This window comes from Chiroxiphia lanceolata, chromosome 2 (assembly GCF_009829145.1).
Source record: "Chiroxiphia lanceolata isolate bChiLan1 chromosome 2, bChiLan1.pri, whole genome shotgun sequence".
Lineage (NCBI taxonomy): Eukaryota > Metazoa > Chordata > Aves > Passeriformes > Pipridae > Chiroxiphia > Chiroxiphia lanceolata.
The window spans coordinates 925,399-945,408 of NC_045638.1; the positions used below are offsets into that span (position 1 = coordinate 925,399).

A 20,010-nucleotide genomic window follows, 5' to 3' on the forward strand; every position below is an offset into this window, starting at 1 on the left:
GCAAAAGCATTTTGTGCGTGGGTTGGAGCTCTGGTTTGGGTTGTTACTCACTGATTTTTAATGGATGATGCCAGAGTGGTTTTGTGCTTGTCAGGACCAGAAGGTTAATGGCTTGGGTTTCAATGCCAGTGGGAGCTCTGGAATGTGAGGGGGGAGCCTCCAGGGAAGAGGGAAACCAAACCAAAAGGCTCTGCCAAACACCTGAGCTGGTTCTTTTCTGAGTGATGTTGGGCAGTGGGTGTTCACGAGCTGTTCAGGAGAACTCCCTTGGTTCATGTCCCTTCTCCCCGTGGTGCAGGCAGCACTCAGGGCAGGAGAAGGAGAAGCCATGGCTACAAGGCTGCTTTCAAGGCAGACATCCATGAGAAATATGGGAAGTAGGGGAGCATTTGGGTTTTGCTTTTCATTCGTTTTGGAAAAAAGTAGCGTGGAAAAAAATGAATTAATTTGGAACTGAATATGTTAAAATGATGCTTTTGAATGGTGATTTTTAATATTTACTCATTTCCTTACTTTGCCCCTTCCCTTCCCAAGGAATCTGTCTGATATCGACCAGGATGGGAAGCTGACAGCTGAGGAGTTTATCCTGGCCATGCACCTCATTGATTTAGCTATGGCTGGGCAGCCCTTGCCCCCTGCACTGCCTCCAGAGTTTATCCCACCTTCCTTTAGGTAACACTTGGGAATCTCACTCCTAAATTTGTATTCCATCTGGGAAAGCTGTCCTGGGAGTGTAAAGCACAGCAGCCTGAGCAGTGACCCCTGTCCTTCTTGTCCTCTCAGAACAGTTTGGTGGGTGCTTTATGCTGACACACCTTCCAAAACTTGCTTAGTCTGGCCACAGGAATCTAAAGCTTACACTTCCTTGGAGCAAATGGAATGTGTTGGAATTCCAGACATGTTATGGATCTACACTGTACCACATTCAGCCCCCTTGGTACAGCTGGATCTGTGAAAACTGTGGTCACTCATCACTTCTCTTTCTCTATTTCACTTTTTTTTTTTGTGGAGAAATGGGTGGGAAGACAGTCCATTATAATGGAAAGAAATGTTTGCATACTGCATGCTTCAGGTATCCCCCTGAAGATTCCCATTGTTCTGTGTATTCCACCTGGGATCCTGCTTTTAACCTGACTATACTGAGCTCTTCCTCTGTCTCTGCTACTTCTGCTGTAGTTTAAAAACCAGCTCCAGACTGGGCACTTGGGAGAGATTTTGGGGACAGGGCTGGACATATTGGGAAGTTTCATGGAGAACTTGGAACTGGGTTTCTCAGATCACCAGGGAGAGCTGTTGGGACTCTGGGGAATAATGTTATCCTAAGGGAATGCCTGAGTAAAACCCTCTGAAAGAATATTAAGCATCATGAAATGTTACATCATTGCACTGAATTTGGTTTCCTCATTAATCCTGAATAATTTGGGCAGGCATAGGTTGTCCTAAGCACCTGAAATCCCTGTTTTCTTGGCAGAAGAGTCCGCTCTGGCAGTGGGATTTCTGCTGCCAGCTCAGTGTCTGTAGACCAAAGGTTACCAGAAGAACCAGCATTAGAGGAAGAGCAGCAGCAACTGGAAAAGAAATTACCAGGTGAGCAGGTGAAAAGAGGGATATTTCGTGTTCCAGGAGGGATATTTCGTGCTCCCAGAGGGATATTTCGTGTTCCAGGAGGGATATTTCATGTTCTAGGAGGGTTATTTCGTGTTCCAGGAGGGTTATTTCGTGTTCCAGGAGGAATATTTCATGCTCCCAGAGGGATATTTTGTGTTCCAGGAGGGATATTTCGTGTTCCAGGAGGGATATTTCGTGTTCTAGGAGGGATATTTTGTGTTCCAAGAGGGATATTTCGTGTTCCAGGAGGGATATTTCGTGCTCCCAGAGGGATGTTTTGTGTTCCAGGAGGGATATTTTGTGTTCTAGGAGGGATATTTCGTGTTCCAGGAGGGATATTTTGTGCTCCCAGAGGGATATTTTGTGTTCCAGGGGGGATATTTTGTGTTCTAAGAGGGATATTTTGTGTTCCAGGAGGGGTATTTCGTGTTCCAGGAGGGGTATTTCGTGTTCCAGGAGGGGTATTTCGTGTTCCAGGAGGGATATTTTGTGCTCCCAGAGGGATGTTTTGTGTTCCAGGAGGGATATTTTGTGTTCCAGGAGGGGTATTTCGTGTTCCAGGAGGGATATTTTGTGTTCCAGGAGGGATATTTCGTGCTCCAGGAGGGATATTTCGTGCTCCAGGAGGGATATTTTGTGTTCCAGGAGGGATATTTTGTGCTCCCAGAGGGGTATTTCGTGTTCCAGGAGGGATATTTTGTGCTCCCAGAGGGATATTTTGTGTTCCAGGAGGGATATTTCGTGCTCCCAGAGGGATGTTCCCATGAGGCCCCTGCTGGGGGGTTCCACAGCCTACCTGGGAAGTGCTGCCTCTGCAGAGCAATTTGGGACTTGTCAGAGGCATCACCAGGACACTGCTGGGTCCAGCTCCTTCCTGCTCCTTTGTGTTGGAGACACTGGAGGTGGGAACAGCCTCCAGGCTGCTCCTCTCCTGCACTCCCACAGGCAGCACTTTGCATCCCTGTTCCAGGACTGCAAGGCAAACTCTCTGCTGCCTTCATCCTCTGGCCTGGGTGCTCTGTAAGAGATCCCAGTATTCCCACAGAGCCCTGTTTCCTCGCAGTCCATGTAACAGTGTGGGTTTTATACAACTTCCAGCAGTTCTGGGAAAAGAACAAAAGGAAGAGAAAAGGGAATTGGCAACAGAAGGGGACAAACTTGAGAAGAGAAGAATTCAGCTGGTTCAGCAGCTGTTGGACTGATGTGTCCAGCAGTGTGTGCACACTTGGGAGGAAATATGTGCTGTCTCTTGCCTTGCATCCCAAAAATGTCCATGTTGGGCATGCAGGGAGAGAAATCTGGACTGTGGGGTGTGGGAGTGGGACACAGAGGGTATGAAAAGGAACAGAAGGTGAAGTGGGAAGAATAATTTGGAGGGAAGACAGTCCCTGATCCTGCAGAGGGATGTCAGGGAACCTGTGCTGGAACTGAGGTCACTTTTAGGCCAGTGGTGAGGATGTGGGTGTGCAGGAATCCAGACTCCCTGGGCTCAGCTGCTCTAGAACTTGAGCCATTTCTTTCCTGGCAGTAAGGAGCGATCTTGGGAGAATATCAAGTTTAAATTCATTCTGGTTATTTGCTTGATGGCTTTTTGATGATGTCACCAGCTGAATCCTTGGCCTTGCTCTGATGGAAGTGTTGGCTCTGGGACTGCTGCAGTTATCCAGGGGTCCCGTGTCCTCACAGAGGATCACCTGGAGAATGCTTTGCCTAAATTACCCCCACTCGTTGGACTTCCAGGCCTGGAAGCCTGAGGAATGGGGATGGAAATCCACACTTTGGTTTCCTGAGGATGTGGGTTTGAGGGGCTCAACAGTGTAAATGCTGGCCAGGCTGGCAGACTGAGACAGAGCACAGGAGCTCTGATAGAACACTTAAGGCAAAGACTGAACTGAAAGCTGCCCTAAATGTTCTGACTCGAGGGAACTCAACCCCGTGAGGAAGGGACCTTCATGGGATGTCTTACAGCCCATGATATGACGTGGTGAAGTGAGCTTTTGTCCCAGCTATTGCAGTCCATGGGAGAGAGACTTTTGCTTGGAGTCGAAGGGCTGAGAGGGCTGAGAGGAGACCCCCTTGTGTGTAATGGAAAGAGATCCAGCTACAACTCCAACTCCAGCTGCTGCATGGGAGAAGAGAGAGACTGCTGCCCTGAAAGTGGAAAGGATCTTTCCTTCTTCCCTTCTGGACTTTTATTGGAGGGAAAAGAGATTTGATCCAATGTAAATACTGCTTTATCATAGGAGAAGTAGTTAGGATTGTGTATATAATGTATTATAATATTTATTTGTGGAATTATTGTAATATAATTCCCTTCCCCCCATATTTGAGTCCTGTGTTGTGTCTGGAAAACCCCTCTCACACTGGGGTGAGTTGTGGGAGGGGGGCTTGGACTTGGGAATTGGATTTTTGGGGGTTTCAAACCAGCACAGTGCTCAACCTCAGAATGACCCATGGAGCTCCACAGTGGGGAGCAGCACCTGCTCCTGCTGGGAGCTTGTTCCACTTGGATTCAGCACTGGGACTCACACTGGTATGGGCTGGTGTGAGTCAGTGACAGCTTCATTGCCCTCTCTGCCCCCTGTTCCCACACCCCACAGTGACGTTCGAGGACAAGAAGCGGGAGAACTTCGAGCGGGGGAACCTGGAGCTGGAGAAGCGGCGCCAGGCGCTCCTGGAGCAGCAGCGCAAGGAGCAGGAGCGGCTGGCACAGCTGGAGAGGGCAGAGCAGGAGAGGAAGGAGCGCGAGCGGCAGGAGCAGGAGCGCAAGAGGCAGCTGGAGCTGGAGAAGCAGCTGGAGAAACAGCGGGAGCTGGAGCGGCAGAGGGAGGAGGAGAGGAGGAAAGAAATAGAGAGGAGAGAGGTAACGGGGCAGCAGAGCTTGGGTCGGGGGCCGTGTCCTGGGCACGGGGGCTGGGGGGACCAGGTGGGAGATGGGCACTCGGGGCTGGGCTGGCACTGGGAGTGAGCAGCACTGGGAGCATGAACCCACATTTCTGGGGGCTTGGAGGTGAGGAAGAGTCAGCAATCCCTTCATTTTTCCTGTGGAGTGAATGTATGAGACGTTTCAGGGTAGGACAGTGTGCTCCTGACCTCTGACTTCTTTAAAAATAATAATAATTATTGTTATTATTTGATATAAAGAATGAATGAAGAAAAACCTATGGCATTCATGATTTTCCAATGATGAGGTGATTTTATAGAATCCCAGAATGGTTTGGGTTGGAAGGGACCTTTAATATCATCCAGTCCCTACCCCTGCCGTGGGCAGGGACACCTTCCACTAGCCCAGGCTGCTCCATCCAACCTGACCCACCTTTAATTTGTCAGAGGAAACACACCCTGGGGAACTTAAAAAGCTCTCATTTTCTCCCACTGCCAAACAATGATGAGTCCAGTGCAGAGCACTTGGCTGTTCTTTGCAAAGCTGCAGGGTGTCCAGTGGTGGGGGTTGGAAAGGGATTTGATACTTTTCTGGAGAGTTTTCAAAGTCTTAATATGAAAAAAGTTGGTAAATCAGAAAACTGGACCTTGGGAAATGTGAAAATGAAGGGATTCTCTCTTTAGTCACCTCCGCTGTGCAGGGGAGCCCCATCTCAGTGAGCACTTAAAGCACTGAGCAATTTGTGTGCTCAGAGGCACAGAGCAGCCTAGGACTGTGTTTTTATTCATGGCTTAATTGCTCATTAAAATATTAATTATAACAGCAATTATGAATTATAATAGCAACTATATGTGTTTAGCAATTATATTTTTTCATTTTAAATTTATTTTCAAGTTAGATATCATTTGTTTTATCGTCTGTAATTATATAAATCATATAAATTTCCATTTCTGCTTTATTTTTCCCTTTCTCCTGGGATGCCCCAGGCTGCCAAGCGGGAGCTGGAGAGGCAGAGGCAGCTGGAGTGGGAGCGGAACCGTCGGCAGGAGCTGCTCAACCAGAGGAACAAGGAGCAGGAGGACATTGTTGTCCTGAAGGCAAAGAAGAAAACCCTGGAATTCGAGCTGGAAGCTCTGGTAAGTGATGGATCCTGGGTCAAACACACAGGGACAGTGTGGCAGTGTGACAGTGGCTGTGCCATGGCCGGGTTTATTTGCTGGAATTTCGGTTGTAAATATGAAATAAAAGTACTTTTTAGATCCTGACTTGCCTGACAAAACGTTCTGGTAAAAATAAAACCAGAGCTCTTTTTCCTTCCTTTTCAAGAATGACAAAAGGAACCAGCTGGAGGGAAAACTTCAGGATATCAGGTGTCGGCTGTCGACCCAAAGACAAGAAATTGAAAGTACAAACAAATCCAGAGAGCTCAGAATTGCAGAAATCACCCATTTGCAGCAGCAGCTACAGGTGAGAAAACCTTCTCTGATTTTATTCTTAGCCCTGAATTTTGGCATTGATTCCCTGAGCAGAGCTGCCCCAGCATGGGGTGTGCTGTTCCTTGCCCCGAAAGAATCATTGGAGATAATTTGTCATTCCTGGAAATTAACGTTCTTCAGACCCATCCAGGAATTGTGCCTGCACTAGAAGCTGTGTCTGTGCTTATCACTTCATCCTCCTGGAGTCCTGCTGTGGGGAGCAGGAGAGAAATTGTTTGGCCTCAGATGTTTGGGAGGACGAGGAGAAGGGGGTTTCATGGCGTGGATTTTGCTGGCAGTGGTTGCAGTTTGTGTGCTGGGAGAAAGACTCAGCTTCAGTGAAATGGCTCGTGGATGATCCATTTTTAATTGTAAAATAATGAACTTTCAAAGCTGCAGTTCCCAGTGATGCCAGTCAGTTCCTGGTCTAGCCCTGGCATTGTCCTTTCCTGCTGCTCCATCTGAAGTTCTCTGTGGAATGGAAGTGGAACTGAGGTGTCTGATTTTAGGGAGAGAATGTGCTTTGTGGTTTGTAAAGGTTCCCAGGGGGTTGTAGGATTTAATATTTAATTTAGGGACTTTTCTCTTCATTACATATTTCATATTGCTTGAAATTAATTCTTGGCTTGTCCTGGGGGTGTCTCAGTGTGTTTCTGCCTCTGCAAAGAGAGTCTCACACTTAGGTTAGGAGGGCTCAGGTATAAAACCTGATTTAAACCCTAATCCTACTGCTCCAGTCCAGCTCCACTCTTGCCTTCCCTGGCAGCTGTCCTGTTGGATTTTTGGGTTTGGGGTGATTTTGTAGCAATAGCTGTGGCTCTGTGGTAATACCTTCCCTCAGGTGCTAATTGATCTCCACCACTGATATTTCAGGCAGTGTCACATGAGGTGCTTTTATCCCAAAAACTGTGTCACTGCTTAGGAGAAATGGCTGGATTTTATCTGGGGAGAACCTAAAAGATTTTTCCTGAAAAAAACCATTATTTTTTCAAATATCCTGTCAATTTTTCTGTCTCATCTGTAGAGGACAGAGTAAATCAGTTGGGTTTTAAAAAAGGAGATTTTAATCCTCCAAACTCTCAAATAGGTTAAAAAGTCAGCACTGGCATTATCTCTGAAGGGTGATGCACCTTCCCTTGGAAATAGTTTAGTTTAATACACTTGAAACTCCCTATGGAAAGATGAGTCAATTCAAAGGAGTAATTATTCTTCAACCTATTAATTAGTTTCAAGAGGGAGCTTCATTAAACTTGTGGCAGAAGTTGTGCACCACTTAATCCTGGCTGATGGGAGTTTGTGCTGGTTACCTGGATCTGTCTGGTCAAGTGGCATTTCCAGGGATGTTCAGAAGGATCCTCCTTTCCAAACCCCTGATCTGTGACTTGCTTATTACCTGCAGGGACTGTTTTTCTCCTTGATGAATCCTTTGGCTCCCAAGGAATTTGAAGAAAACTTTCCCTTGTTCAAGGGGCAGAGACTGGGATTTGATTTCACTGCCATGTGGGACGTTACTCAATTCTTGGACGTTTCTTGTTGCATGAAACTTCAGAGTTAGTGCTGCCATTAATGTCTTTCATCTGTTTCTCCAGTACAAGGAAAGGATGTGGAGAACCATCTGGTGGATGTTCTTGGATAGGTTCTTATTCCATGGTTGTCTGTGATTTCAGGAAACAGAATCTGACCTTCACGATCCCTTGGCGTTCTCTGTCCTTACACACTCTCCAAACTATTCAGTGTATTGAGTAATCTGGAGTTGGGAAGTGTTCTGGCCTTTGAAAGCAAAACACCCAAGGTGGTGATCTCATTCCACCCTGAAATGCTGTCCTGGGGTACTTTCTGTGCTTGAAGAACTCTTTCTGTAAATCCTGTTTTGTTTTGACACCCATCCTGCTGTTTGGTGGACCTGCAGGATTCCCAGACTCCCAGGCACAGGGGGTGCTTTGGGCTGGAAGGGGCCTCAGAGGTGCCCTGGGCAGAGCAGCTGGACAGTCAGCTCTGCTCCAGCTGAATTTTGCTCCTTTGGGGATTCACAAAGTCCTTGACTCTGCTGTGCCTTCTCGGGATATTTGCTGGAATATAAGGAGATTACAGGAGGCTGCAGTCCTTGCATAACCATCAGATGTGAGCTGAGCACTGCAGAGCCCAGTCAAGGCCTGGCAGGAGGAAAGTGGGACAATCTGGAGCTGTGTCAGTGCAGCCAATCCTGTGGCGTTGGAACAAAAACCACAACTTTCTGTGGAACTCATGATTGGGGTTAGGAGGGACCTTGAAGCCCACCCAGTGCCACCCCTGCCATGGGCAGGGACACCTTCCACCAGCCCAGGGTGCTCCAAACCCCGTCCAACCTGGCCTTGGGCACTCCAGGGATGGGGACTCCCCAACCTCTGTGGGGCTCACTGTGGGATTGAGCAGTCAGGTGACATTTATTGTTAGGGTGGGGTGATGTCACCTGCAATCCCTCCTGACAGATTGAACCTGTCAGCTGGCTGAGGCCTCAAAAGCCTGCAATTCCAGACAGCTGCTCCAAGGAGTTGCTCTGTTTGTCTGGAAGTTGGGGTGTCCGTACTCATGATTTTTGATAAAATAAGCTCTTTCCCCTCCTGCTCCTGTGATGTGTTTGACAACTTGAAGTTGGGGGTCAGGGCTTCTGAAAGGTGTGTGAAGCAGCTCTTCGTCCTCCAGAAAGAGCAAGGATTCTTTATGAAACATAAATATGAATGTATATATATGTATGATCCACCAAAGGAGGAATTTCTCATCTGCAGGGACCCCTGTAACATATCAGTTCACAAGCTTACAACGGTGTGTTGAGTGTGAGAAGGATCATAATCCCCTTCCACAAGCACCAAGTCCAGAGACTGAGGACTCAAAGATTCTCACCTCACAGAGCTCGTGTTTCATGGCTTTTGGCCAGAATGTATTCCTTTTGAGGGAAAGTCTTTATTTTCTCTCCTTCAGATAAACTGTAAATATTTGTCTTTCTGTTCCTGGTGGAAGTTGTTTGTTGTGGCTGAAGTGACCCCTCGCTCACCCCCTGCCTGTCTCTGTGCTTGTTTTCCCTGTCCTGGATCCAGGAGTCTCAGCAGATGCTGGGGAGGTTGATCCCAGAAAAGCAGCTGCTCAATGATCAGCTCAAGCAAGTCCAGCAGAACAGTTTGCACAGTGAGTAGATTTTTGGGTGTGTCTCACTTTGGGTGGGACACGTTCCCTCCTCCCAGTGTCCCCTGGAATTGCTTTCTGTGTGTTGTAAGCTCCATATTGAAAAACGGTGCTTTCTGTGACCTAATGGGCTCCATATAAGGAAATAATTATTTGCCAATGTGTTTAAAACCAGGAGATTCTCTTCTTACCATCAAAAGAGCCCTGGAAGCCAAGGAGGTGGCACGGCAGCAGCTCCGGGACCAGCTGGATGAGGTGGAGAAGGAAACCCGATCCAAACTGCAGGAAATTGATATTTTCAACAATCAGCTGAAGGTAACCCAGGACTCATTAATGACCTTTCCTTCTCAGTGTTCAGTGAACCATTTTCTAACTTGAGTGTGGACAAAAATAACTGAAGTGGCTGATTTAGATGGTCGGGTTTGGGAACACTGTCTGTCTTTTAGGGGTTTGATTTGATTTTTATTTTATTTTATTTTTAACAAAGTGCTACTTAGCTTTCCAACTCAGAGTTTGAATCACCTCAATCTGCAGAATCTCTTCAGGGGTAAATTTGAGCTCTGGTTCTGATCGCAAATCTGAAATTACCCCTTCCTGTGCTTTGGCATCCAAGGAGGGCAAGTAGGTCAAACCTGCTGGAATCAGGAGTTCAAACTGAAATTGTGAATAAAAGAGACTTGATTTCCTCCTGCCATCAGAATATTACCTGCTGTTCATCCTCCCCTGCTGTCCCTGAGTGTGGGTGTCTGTGGGTTGTGGTTTCCTGCTTTGTTGCTCAGTCTGGTGTGAGACCTGTGTGGGTTTTGTGTCTTTCTGCACAAGAACTGTCCCTGTTCTTCAGAGAGAAGGTACAAATCAGTCTGCAGTTACAAACCTCTAATAACATTCATTTTTTCATTAAACATTCCAATGTTAAAATAGCTGATCTGCCAGTTCCCCTGATGGGTTCTCCTGAAAGCTGAGCAAAAAAATCCCCAATTTCCTGCAAGGTGTCAGAAATTGTGCTGTAAGTGTCAGAAGGAAAATCACTGGAATAGAGACATTGATGGTTCTGGAGTTCTTTTGGGATTAAATCAGAAGCCTTAGAATGGAAGGTGGGTTTGAAGTTAAGCAACAAATAGCTTGGTTAATATTAAAGTTATTAATAACTGTAGGAAGAATTAAAAGCCGACTCACAACCTGAGGGAGTAAGGAAGGGGAGGAGTTCTGCAGAGTCAGACACAACACAAAATAGGCTCAATTTATACCAAAAGAAAATAGACTGGTTTAAACCTTGCTTAATTAATCCTCGAGGTTTAAACCTCAGTTTATTTTCCTTTATAGGTGGGTTTTGGACACATCTCAAGGTGTTGTGCTTTTTGAGTGTTATTTTTTTAACGGAGTCCTTCCAAAGTGTTTTGCAGATCAATATGACCAAAGGATATTAATACTAAAATTATGATCAATATCTGATCATAAATTACCCAAACAGAATAAATGGACAGAGGGAAGAACAGTCTCAGTACTTTTGCTTATCTGGAACATCAAGACTTTTAAGTCTGTTGCCTGTTCTGGTCACGATGTTCAAACACCTGGATGTGAAGTGTTCCTGCACAGCTCTGTCCTTGGTGATTCCAGTAGGAGAGAGATGGCAGCATCTTCCCTTTCTGCAATCCCCCAGAGCTGTAGATGGGGAAAGGGAGGAATTGTGTCTGCCAAGGCCAAAGCAGATGCTTTGGGTCCTGGGAAAAGGGCAGGAAAGGGTTGGTGAAGCAGGAAAAACTTCAGTGAACACACAACTGCAGGGCCCTCTCCTCTGGGATCAAATGCTCTGCTTTTGATGGAGTAGATTTGCTTTTTGGGAGAAGATTTGATGGAGTCCTTGTATTGTAATCCCTGAAGTATCCCAAGTTCTGTTGCCTTTCTGTCAAAAAGGCAAAATCTTGGCTCAAACAACTACATTTGTTGCACTGAGGTTTTTGTAGCAATGCCTTGTCTGTATATAGTGAATATTACTCTGCTTTAATTCATATCCAATTTCCTGAATGTGGCTGTTGTGACACCTCCAAACCCTCCCTGTTGGTCTGTTTGTGAGTTCAGTGCCAAGGTAACAGTTTCTCTCTGCTTTTAAGGTAAGACATTCCTTGTCCTGCCCCCCCAGGAACCAGCAAAGCCTTGCTGTGTCTTTGGAGTTCCAATTGTACCTGGACAACTGGAAGTTGTGTCTGTCCAGGATGAGTGTAGGGCTCTGTGAACATCCAGCTGGAAAAGCTCCATTGCTTGGCTCTTGAAGTGTTCCTAGAATTTTCTTCAGCTGGTTTCCTGTGGAACTGTGGGAGATGCTGGTTCTTCCTCCCCTGTCCTCCCACTGGTACTTGGCAAAGCAATGGAGCCCCTGTGTTGTGGGAGATACCCACCAAAGCCTTATTTCCTCCTGGCTGGCCCAAAGTGGGATATAAATTGGATTTTTTAATCTCCAGAAATGCTCCATCCAGCCCTAGGACTATGAGCTGGGTTAGATTTCCTCACCATCCAGGTGTGTCACTGGAAAGCAGGAATCCTGAACCAGCACACTGGCTGGGCTGGGAGGGAATAATGGGATTAAATGTCTATGGAGAACTTCAATAATTACTCAAATGGCCCTGGAGATCCTGCCTTAGCTGAGCAGAGCCATGGAGTGCCAGCACAAGCAAACCAGGGAGTGTCATTGTTTGTGCCAGGGTTGGCAGCAGCATTTAATGATCACATTCCACAAACTCCTATGAGAAGCTCCCTGCTCCAGGCATGGCTCAGCTGCAGCATTGCCAGTTTTCTACTGGGCAATGGAAGTGGAATCTCTTATATTTAGTGGTGAGATAACTTATGTGCCTGCCCCTGGATCCCTGGGAGTGCCCAAGGCCAGGCTGGACGGGGCTTGGAGCAGCCTGGGCTGGTGGAAGGTGTCCCTGCCCAGGGCAGGGGTGGCACTGGGTGATCCTGACCATCCCTGCCAGCCCAAGGCAGTGGGATCCTGTCAGCTGGAGGATGTTGGGCACCACAGCCCATGTCCTGGGGAGTAGATTTGCACCTGCACAAGGTCTTTGGTGCAATAGGATCTCTCAGGAGAGCAGGACTGAGATCCCCCCGGGTCATTGTGCTCTGGATGAGCATAAAATAGGGAATGGCCCAAATCCAAATTATCCCTGGATTGCAATGATGTCCTTAGCAGAGTTTTAATTCAGACCTGGATGGGAACTGATTATCTCCTTAATGCTATTGATTTCCTTTTCCTTGAATTTAAAATTGAGGATCATTAGTGAAATGAGTCTGAGTGGGACATGAGGATCAACTTCACTGTTTAAACTTTCAAACCTCTCTCAAATGGGTTTACATCACTTGATATTTAGTTTAGTTTGTACTGTAGATCAACTTCATTTTTTTTTAAACTTTCATCCCTTAATCAAGTGGGTTTGAATCATTTGATATTTGATTTCATTTTTTTTTGTCTTATGCAATTTTCGACATTTTGATCAGTGCATGAGGATTTTCACAGGAAACCTTCCTGTGCCTGGTTTGTAGATTGAGAATTTCTGAAAAACTGTCCAAATACTTTTAAGATTAACTGTTTCAATTCCTACCTGTACTATATTTTCATTAGAACATATCAGTTTTCCAAGGTGAACTATTTTCAGTGAAAACCTTCAGTTGTCACAGGTAAAGTTATCCTTTTGCTCCTTGGAATGCTGAGGAGTTGAAATGCAAAATTCCAGGTTATTCTAGATAAAATTTGTATTTCTGTTAATGGAGAAAACAAATCTTGAGAAAAGTATTATGGTTTTATTGTTATTTAGATTCCAAATTTTTCAGGGATGTCCTCCCAGTTAATTAAAGAAGAAGTGACATAGATGAGTGAATACTCTCTGTACCACAACTCATCCCAAAGACATTTCTTAAGGAACTCAATCTCCTGAGTATAAACCAATCCTGAAGGTTCTTTAATAACTCACCATTCACTGGAAAATAAAACTGATTTAAATCACCATTCACTGGAAAATAAAACCCATTAACTGTGTTGCTGTTGTGAGAGCTCAGAAGGCAGATTTTTACATGGAAATTATTAAGTGAATTCAACAAACCAACAAACAAAATAAAACAGAAGTGACTTTTCAGGTTAAGCTTTTTAGAGTCCCATTTAAAGGCCTTCTTGTTTCTTAACCTTTTAATATCTCAGTTAAATGGATAAAAACAGGAAAACAGTAAGTGGTGTATAGACCTGAAATATCTGCCACTGCAGATGAGTTTGGACAGAGATCCCCAAGTGTTGCTCCTTCCCAAGGGAATATTTGGAGCTGTTAGTTGTGGTTCCCATAATGTGTGTTTACACATGTTTTCCTTCTTTTTCTCCAGGAGCTGAGAGAAATCCATAACAAACAGCAGCTCCAGAAGCAGAAGAGCTTGGAAGCTGAGAGGTTGAAACAGAAGGAACAAGAAAGGAAGACAGTGGAGCTGGAAAAGCAAAAAGAAGCTCAGAGGTAAGAAAAGGCTTTAATTTGAGCCCTTAATTTAAAACTTAACACCTCTCAGAAAATATTCCTGTCAACTCAAAACTTCGGGGTTTGAGATGAGATTTGTGCCTTCTGGTACCAGCCTAATGCTGGGAAAGTGGGGGGGTTGGACAGGAGGAGGAATTTGCTGCTGGAAAGGGTGGTGAGGCCTTGGCAGGGGCTGCCCAGGGAGGTTTGGAGTGCCCAGCCCTGGAGGTGTCCCAGGAAGGCCTGGATGTGACACTCAGTGCTCTGGGCTGGGGGACAAGGTGGGGATGGGGCACAGGGGGCATCCATGGGCTGGGAGGGCTTTTCCAGCCTCAGGGATCCTGGGATTCTGTGAGGAGCCCCTGTGAGGAGCAGCTTCTTCTCATGCATTTGTCCCTTATTTCATAAGTCTGAAGAAAGTCCAGAGGTGGAAAAAGGTCATGGAACAAACCAAAGCACACTGGGCATCTTTTATATCTTCAGAGTTACCTCTACTGGGGCAAATTGTTTCTAGCAGAGCACATTTACCCTTTCCTTCTGTTGTCTTGTCCTCTGTTGGAGGAAGGACTTGTTAGTTCTGGCAGCTGGGGATGTGAAATACTCTGGATAGTTCTGCAGGGCTGTTGTGTGAAGCTTTCAAGTGTGTTTCCCCCTTGCCCCTCAACAGCAAGATCAGGAGTGTCACATGTTCTGATTCCTGCTATTGGGCTATTTTGAGCCTTACTTAGGGATGTTTGTGGCCTTGGGTTGGAGTGAGATGATATTTAAGGTCCCTTCCAACCCAAACCATTCCATGATTCTGTGATCCCATGAACAGTTGTGTAAGGAGATGCTGGGGAGGGGTTGGTGACTCATCAAAATCAAATTAGCTCTTCCAGGGAATGGAAAAGCCCTGCAGAGGACACTTTGTGCCATAGATCACCCCAGAGGACAACTGACTGGGATGGTCTTGGGTTTGAGTGGCTTAAAATCCCACCCTGGTTTTCCAACAGGCGAATCCAGGAACGGGACAAACAGCGGCCGGATCGGGGGCAGCCGGAGGAGGAACCTCAGTGGCAAAAAAAAATTCAGGAAGATGAAAAGCAAAAAAGGGAAGAAATGCCTAAGAAGAAGGAAAGTGAGGAGAAGGGGAAGCAGGAAATGCAAGAGAAGCTGAGTAAACTTTTCCAGCCCCACCAGGAGCCAGCCAAGCCAGTCCAGGCTCCCTGGTCCAATGCAGGTAGGGTCAAACACCAGGAATGCTGGTGGGGAGCCTCTGGAACAGTTGTTTTCTCTTCTGGCTTCCCATTTAATACAGGGGGATGTTATATTTCAAGATTGGATTGCTAGTCTTAGTGAAGTAAATAATGGGCAGATTGAGCTCTAGACTCCAAAAATTGTCCTTTTAGGCATCACTATTGTCCCTCAAAGTCTGGGGTTCAGCAGAGTGTAAAGCACAGGATGAGATTCCCAGTGCCAAGTGAGGAGAGATTCTCAGCTGGAAGGGGTTGGAAGATCCTGATGCAAGATGTCAGAAATTATTTCTATGTTTCCTTATTTTGCTGTGCAAAATGTGCCTTGGGATTTGTTAGAGCAGCACCAGCGTGTCCTGGGGTTCTTCTGGTCCCTCTCCTGCCTTCCCCAGGAATGTTGTTCACTGATAAAATGACCCGAAATCCAAGATTTAATCCCCCTCTTTCTGCTCTGCACACAGTCCCTTTTTGTTTCCATTTGTACAGAGAGCAGAGGGTGCTTCTGTGACTAAATCCTGCCCAGAGGGGTTGTGGATTCCCCAGCCCTGGAAGTGTCCAAGGCCAGGTTGGACGGGGCTTGGAGCAACCTGGGCTGGTGGAAGGTGTCCCTGCCCAGGGCAGGAGTGGCACTGGATGGGCTTTAAAATCCTTCCCAACATCCCCTGATGTTTAGAGGAGAAAATAGCAAGAAAATTGTCTTTAAATCATTCATTTTCACGTATAGGGCATGAGATACTTCCTGCAGACATTCCCAGCTCTGCTCATTTTTGTCACCACTTTCCCCTCATTTTGCAAACGTTTAAAAATATAAGGGGGTTTGATTATTTTTTTTTCCCTTGTGTGTTTTTTTTTCCTTTGCTCAGAAAAAGCTCCTCTGACCATTTCTGCTCAGGAGGATGTAAAAATAGTGTATTATAGAGCTCTGTATCCTTTTGAGTCCAGAAGCCACGACGAGATCACCATCCAGCCAGGAGACATCGTCATGGTAAGGAGGGATTGGGATGTTCCTGCAGCAAATTTAAGTTGTGTAAAGAAAGGAAACCTAAAAATTTGGTGGCAGGGATGTTGATACAGAATAACCTCCAATTTTTTTCCCAGTTGTGTCAAAGTCTAAAGCAATATTTGCTCTTGTCTCTCTAAAATTAGAGATTTACAGGGAAAATGTCACTTTTCCCAGGAATATGTGATTTTAGGGAGCACTTCATGCATTTTAAAGAGAGATTTGCAGGGAAGTAACATTTTTCCCAAAACTGTGAGAATCTAAGGAGCACTGCACACATTTTTAAACAGAGATTTGCCGGGAAAATAATGTTTTTGCCAAAAATATGTGATTTTAAGGAGCACTTCACACATTTTAAAGAGAGACTTTGAGGTCATCCAGGTCTTTTTATATGTTCCTTTTGGACTTGATCTTAGTTTACTCTCCCACAGTGGGGTAACTACTCTCTGTTCTCTTTATTTAACTTATTTTTGACAATAATTAAACCTGATTCTTGGGGGATTTCTCTCCTGCTCTGCAGTAATTGCTTAACTGGGCTACTCTTTTAGGCAAACTGATCTGAGTCAAATTGTGAACTTGTTATAATTGTGCCTTGCTTTGAATCTTTGCTTCCCTCTGGAGGTTAAAAGGGAATGGGTAAGTGCTGCCTGACTCCAGGAAGGCTCTGGAATTGCTCCATTTCCATGGACACACAGTTTGTCCCCGTGTAGTTCTTGAATTTCCCAAGGGTCCAATTAACAAACTCCTTCACTTTATCAAAAGTAATTAAACTGCACCAACCCAGAGCTTACTTTTGATGCTGCGTTTGTGCTCCTTGACCCTCAGTCCTTCCGTGTTTGTCGTGTCCTGTGGTTCTCCCAGGCCCAGGGGGTGACTTTCCTGGGAAAACAACCATTTTACAAGCTCACATGTTAAAGTGGCTCTGGCTGGTGGCATCAGTGCAGCTCTGGAGTTCAGCAGCTCTCCAGCCTGGAGTGCCCTTGGTGCCACAAAATCACCATTCCTTGGAATAACCGAGGACTGGCACGGGCAAATTGAGTACTTTGCCACTGGAACCTGAATTTGAAACCCAAATTTTGACCCATCTTAAACAAATTCCGTGTCCTGATTTCCATCTGGACAGGAGGTACCACCCAGGCTGGGACTGAGCAAAGAGCTGGACCCAGATCCCTGGGCTGGGACCAGGCTGGGCTGCAGAATTCCTTGTGGCTGAAGGACTTTAATGGATGTAGAGCTTGTAAATCACCTTGACAACAGTGTAAAACACTTTTACACTGGGCATGAACCCTGAGACCTGGCTGGGTGGAAATGAGGGGGAAGGACAAGGGTTTGTTGGGAAGGAGGAGGATTTGCCAGGCTGAGGAGGGCTCTGCTCTCCCAGCTCCTGGGATGTGTCAGTGACCTGGATCTGGCCTCATGGGTTGGAGAGTCAGTGGCTTGTGGACTCTGTTTTTTAATTCTCCCACTTTGTAGTTACAGGATTTTGTATTTTTCTTGGATTTTGGCTTTCCCTGCTTCTTATCTTTCAATGTACTTTAAATGTCTTTCACTGTGAGCTTAGACTGATTTTAATCCTGTCTGGGACTCAGCCAAGCTTCTGTGTGGGGACAGATATTGTTTAAAACAAATTCCTAGTGACAGTTTCTCCTCAGTTTTGTTACTTATTGATTGTTGGAGTTGGAATGAGTCTTCTCTGTCTGAGACACAAAAGGAGTTCTCAGCTGTGACTAAAGTACAGTTGAATAAATAAAAACTAACCCCCCACACTATAATTCATTATTCAGGTGTACATTTAAACTCTAGTTGTATTTTGGAAATAAATATTCTGGGATTGTTTGTCGTAGGGACTTGGGGATGGTGGGTGTAAAAATGTAAGGAAGTTGGAAGAAATTAATTTTAAAAAGGTTCAAAGGAATTTGTTCAACCTTCCAGTCCTGTGCTGCAAAACCAGATGTGACTGGTATCTTATATGAATGAGTAAGAAAGCAGTTTTGTTATGAATTATGAAGTTTAAATTACCCTCCGAAGTGCCTTTTCCTGAGTGTTCCTGGAGAACTGAATGGGGTTGGGTAAGCAGGAATCTGACTGTCCTCACAGGCTGCTTTGGGAGTTCCTGTAGCTTCAAACCCCCTCAGAAGAGACATTCAGTTAGCTGGGTTTAAAACCTTTTGGTTGGGTTTTTTCTCCTTATTTCTGAAAACTCCCAGTGGTTTCTGTCTGACTGTGATTCGTGTCAAAGGTGCTCTTTTTGGAGCATCCCCACACCAGGAATGTGGCTTTTCAGTGCTGTTCCCTCTGTGTGTCAGTGGTTGTGGTTCCTCCCTGTCCCCCTGAGGGAGTCCCACCTGGGTGACTGTTCTTAGTGTGCAGATGATTCAGCCTGGCCTGGGGTGCTGACAATCCCTTTTTCCCAGGATGTGACCTTCCCTCCCCCTCCTGCTGCTCCATCAATCCCTGGTGCTGCTGCAGTGGAAATTTTGCTCTGCACTGCAGTGAGAGCACATGGAGCTGGTCAAGCACAAAGTGCCTTTATTTCTGGTTTGCTTTGAGCTGACAGGGACTGAGCCAGAAGGAGGGCCCAAAATAAGGAGAAATAATGGGTGGGTTTGCACCAAAAGAAGGGGGTGGGATGTTACAGGGGGAGGGGAAAAGTCAACAACCAGCCCGAGGCAAAGGAATCTGTCAGGAGCTCAATGGACTGTTCCAGGGACAGAAATCCATCCAGGGGCTGGGCTGATCCCCCAGCGTGGGCAGCAGGGCAGGGGGGGATTGTGCCCCTCTGCCCCTCAGGTGAGACCCCCCTGCAGAGCTGCTCCAGCCCTGGGGAACAGCACAGCAAGGACATGGAGCTGCTGGAGAGAGTCCAGAGGAGGCCACGGAGCTGCTCCGAGGGCTGGAGCCCCTCTGCTCTGGAGCCAGGCTGGGAGAGCTGGGGGGGTTCCCCTGGAGAAGAGAAGGCTCCAGAGAGAGCTGAGAGCCCCTTGCAGGGCCTAAAGGGGCTCCAGGAGAGCTGGAGAGGGACTGGGGACAAGGGATGGAGGGACAGGACACAGGGAATGGCTTCCACTGCCAGAGGGCAGGGTTAGATGGGATATTGGGAAGGAATTCCTGGCTGTGAGGCTGGGGAGGCCCTGGCCCAGGTTGCCCAGAGAAGCTGTGGCTGCCCCTGGATCCCTGGAAGTGTCCAAGGCCAGGTTGGATAAACTTGGAGCAACCTGGGTTGGTGGAAGGTGTCCCTGCCCATGGCAGGAGGTGGCAGTGGATGATCTCTAAGGGCCTTTTCAACCCAAATAATTCCATGATTCCACGGTGATACTGTGACTGTGCTGTTACTGCCACAGTCAACCCTGGAGTTACACTGGGGTTTGCAGCTCTTACGAATTTTGAGTCTCTGGTTGCTCCTGACCTGAACAGAGGAGAGAAACTCTGATCAAAAACCAGCCACTGTGGGGAGTTGGTCCCCCAGAGGGTGCTGGGCACTGCCCAGGCTCCCCAGGGCAGTGGGCACGGCCCCAAGGCTGCCAGAGCTCCAGGAGGGTTTGGACAACGCTCTCAGGGACAGGGGGGAGTGTTGGGGTGTCCTGGGCAGGGCCAGGGCTTGGGCTGGGTGATCCTGGGGGGTCCCTCCCAGCTCAGGGTATTCCATGATTTTATGGTCATACTTGTTGCATCCAGGCCTCGATGACCCAACCAAAGGATCAGAGTGAGGGGCCTGAAAATTTCCACAGGAAACCTTCCTGTGGAATTGTTCTATATAAATACATTCCCACATTTGTGGATTTGTTTGGAACTGTTTGATGGGTGTTGGTTGCAATATGCTGTGGGGTTTTTTTGTTCTATTTTCTGCAAGGGAATTGAGGAGAACTTGTAGAAAACTGCATTTTGTGTTAGTTAGATCAGAAATAGCAGTACTTCAGGGATTTCCCTGGAACTCACTGCTCCCAAGTCTGCTGTGCTGTGATAGACTTTGAGCAACTGTTTAAAACCCATCCTTGGTTTATGCATAGAACTGAAACAAAATTTTTTTACCTCATCACCAAGAAACCCTTTTGAACACCTGGAGGTGTCCAAGGCCAGGTTGGAGCAACCTGGGCTGGTGGAAGGTGCCCCTGCCCATGGCAGGGGGTGGCACTGGATGGGCTTTAAGGTCCCTTCCAACCCA

At 46.6% G+C, this 20,010-nt stretch overlaps 1 protein-coding gene across 4 annotated transcripts in view; it reads left to right on the top strand.

Moving 5' to 3' along the window:
• The window catches only part of ITSN1 (intersectin 1), a 97,828-nt gene that overhangs the window by 39,956 nt on the left and 37,862 nt on the right, over positions 1-20,010 (top strand). For all 4 annotated transcript variants that reach the window (XM_032680056.1, XM_032680058.1, XM_032680059.1 and 1 more), the window contains 10 exons: positions 535-672; positions 1,472-1,587; positions 4,209-4,471; positions 5,479-5,628; positions 5,819-5,959; positions 9,042-9,129; positions 9,302-9,441; positions 13,492-13,616; positions 14,609-14,835; positions 15,712-15,833. In XM_032680056.1, the coding sequence (XP_032535947.1) occupies positions 535-672; positions 1,472-1,587; positions 4,209-4,471; positions 5,479-5,628; positions 5,819-5,959; positions 9,042-9,129; positions 9,302-9,441; positions 13,492-13,616; positions 14,609-14,835; positions 15,712-15,833 (1,510 nt within the window). The remainder of the gene's footprint in view (positions 1-534; positions 673-1,471; positions 1,588-4,208; positions 4,472-5,478; positions 5,629-5,818; positions 5,960-9,041; positions 9,130-9,301; positions 9,442-13,491; positions 13,617-14,608; positions 14,836-15,711; positions 15,834-20,010) is intronic.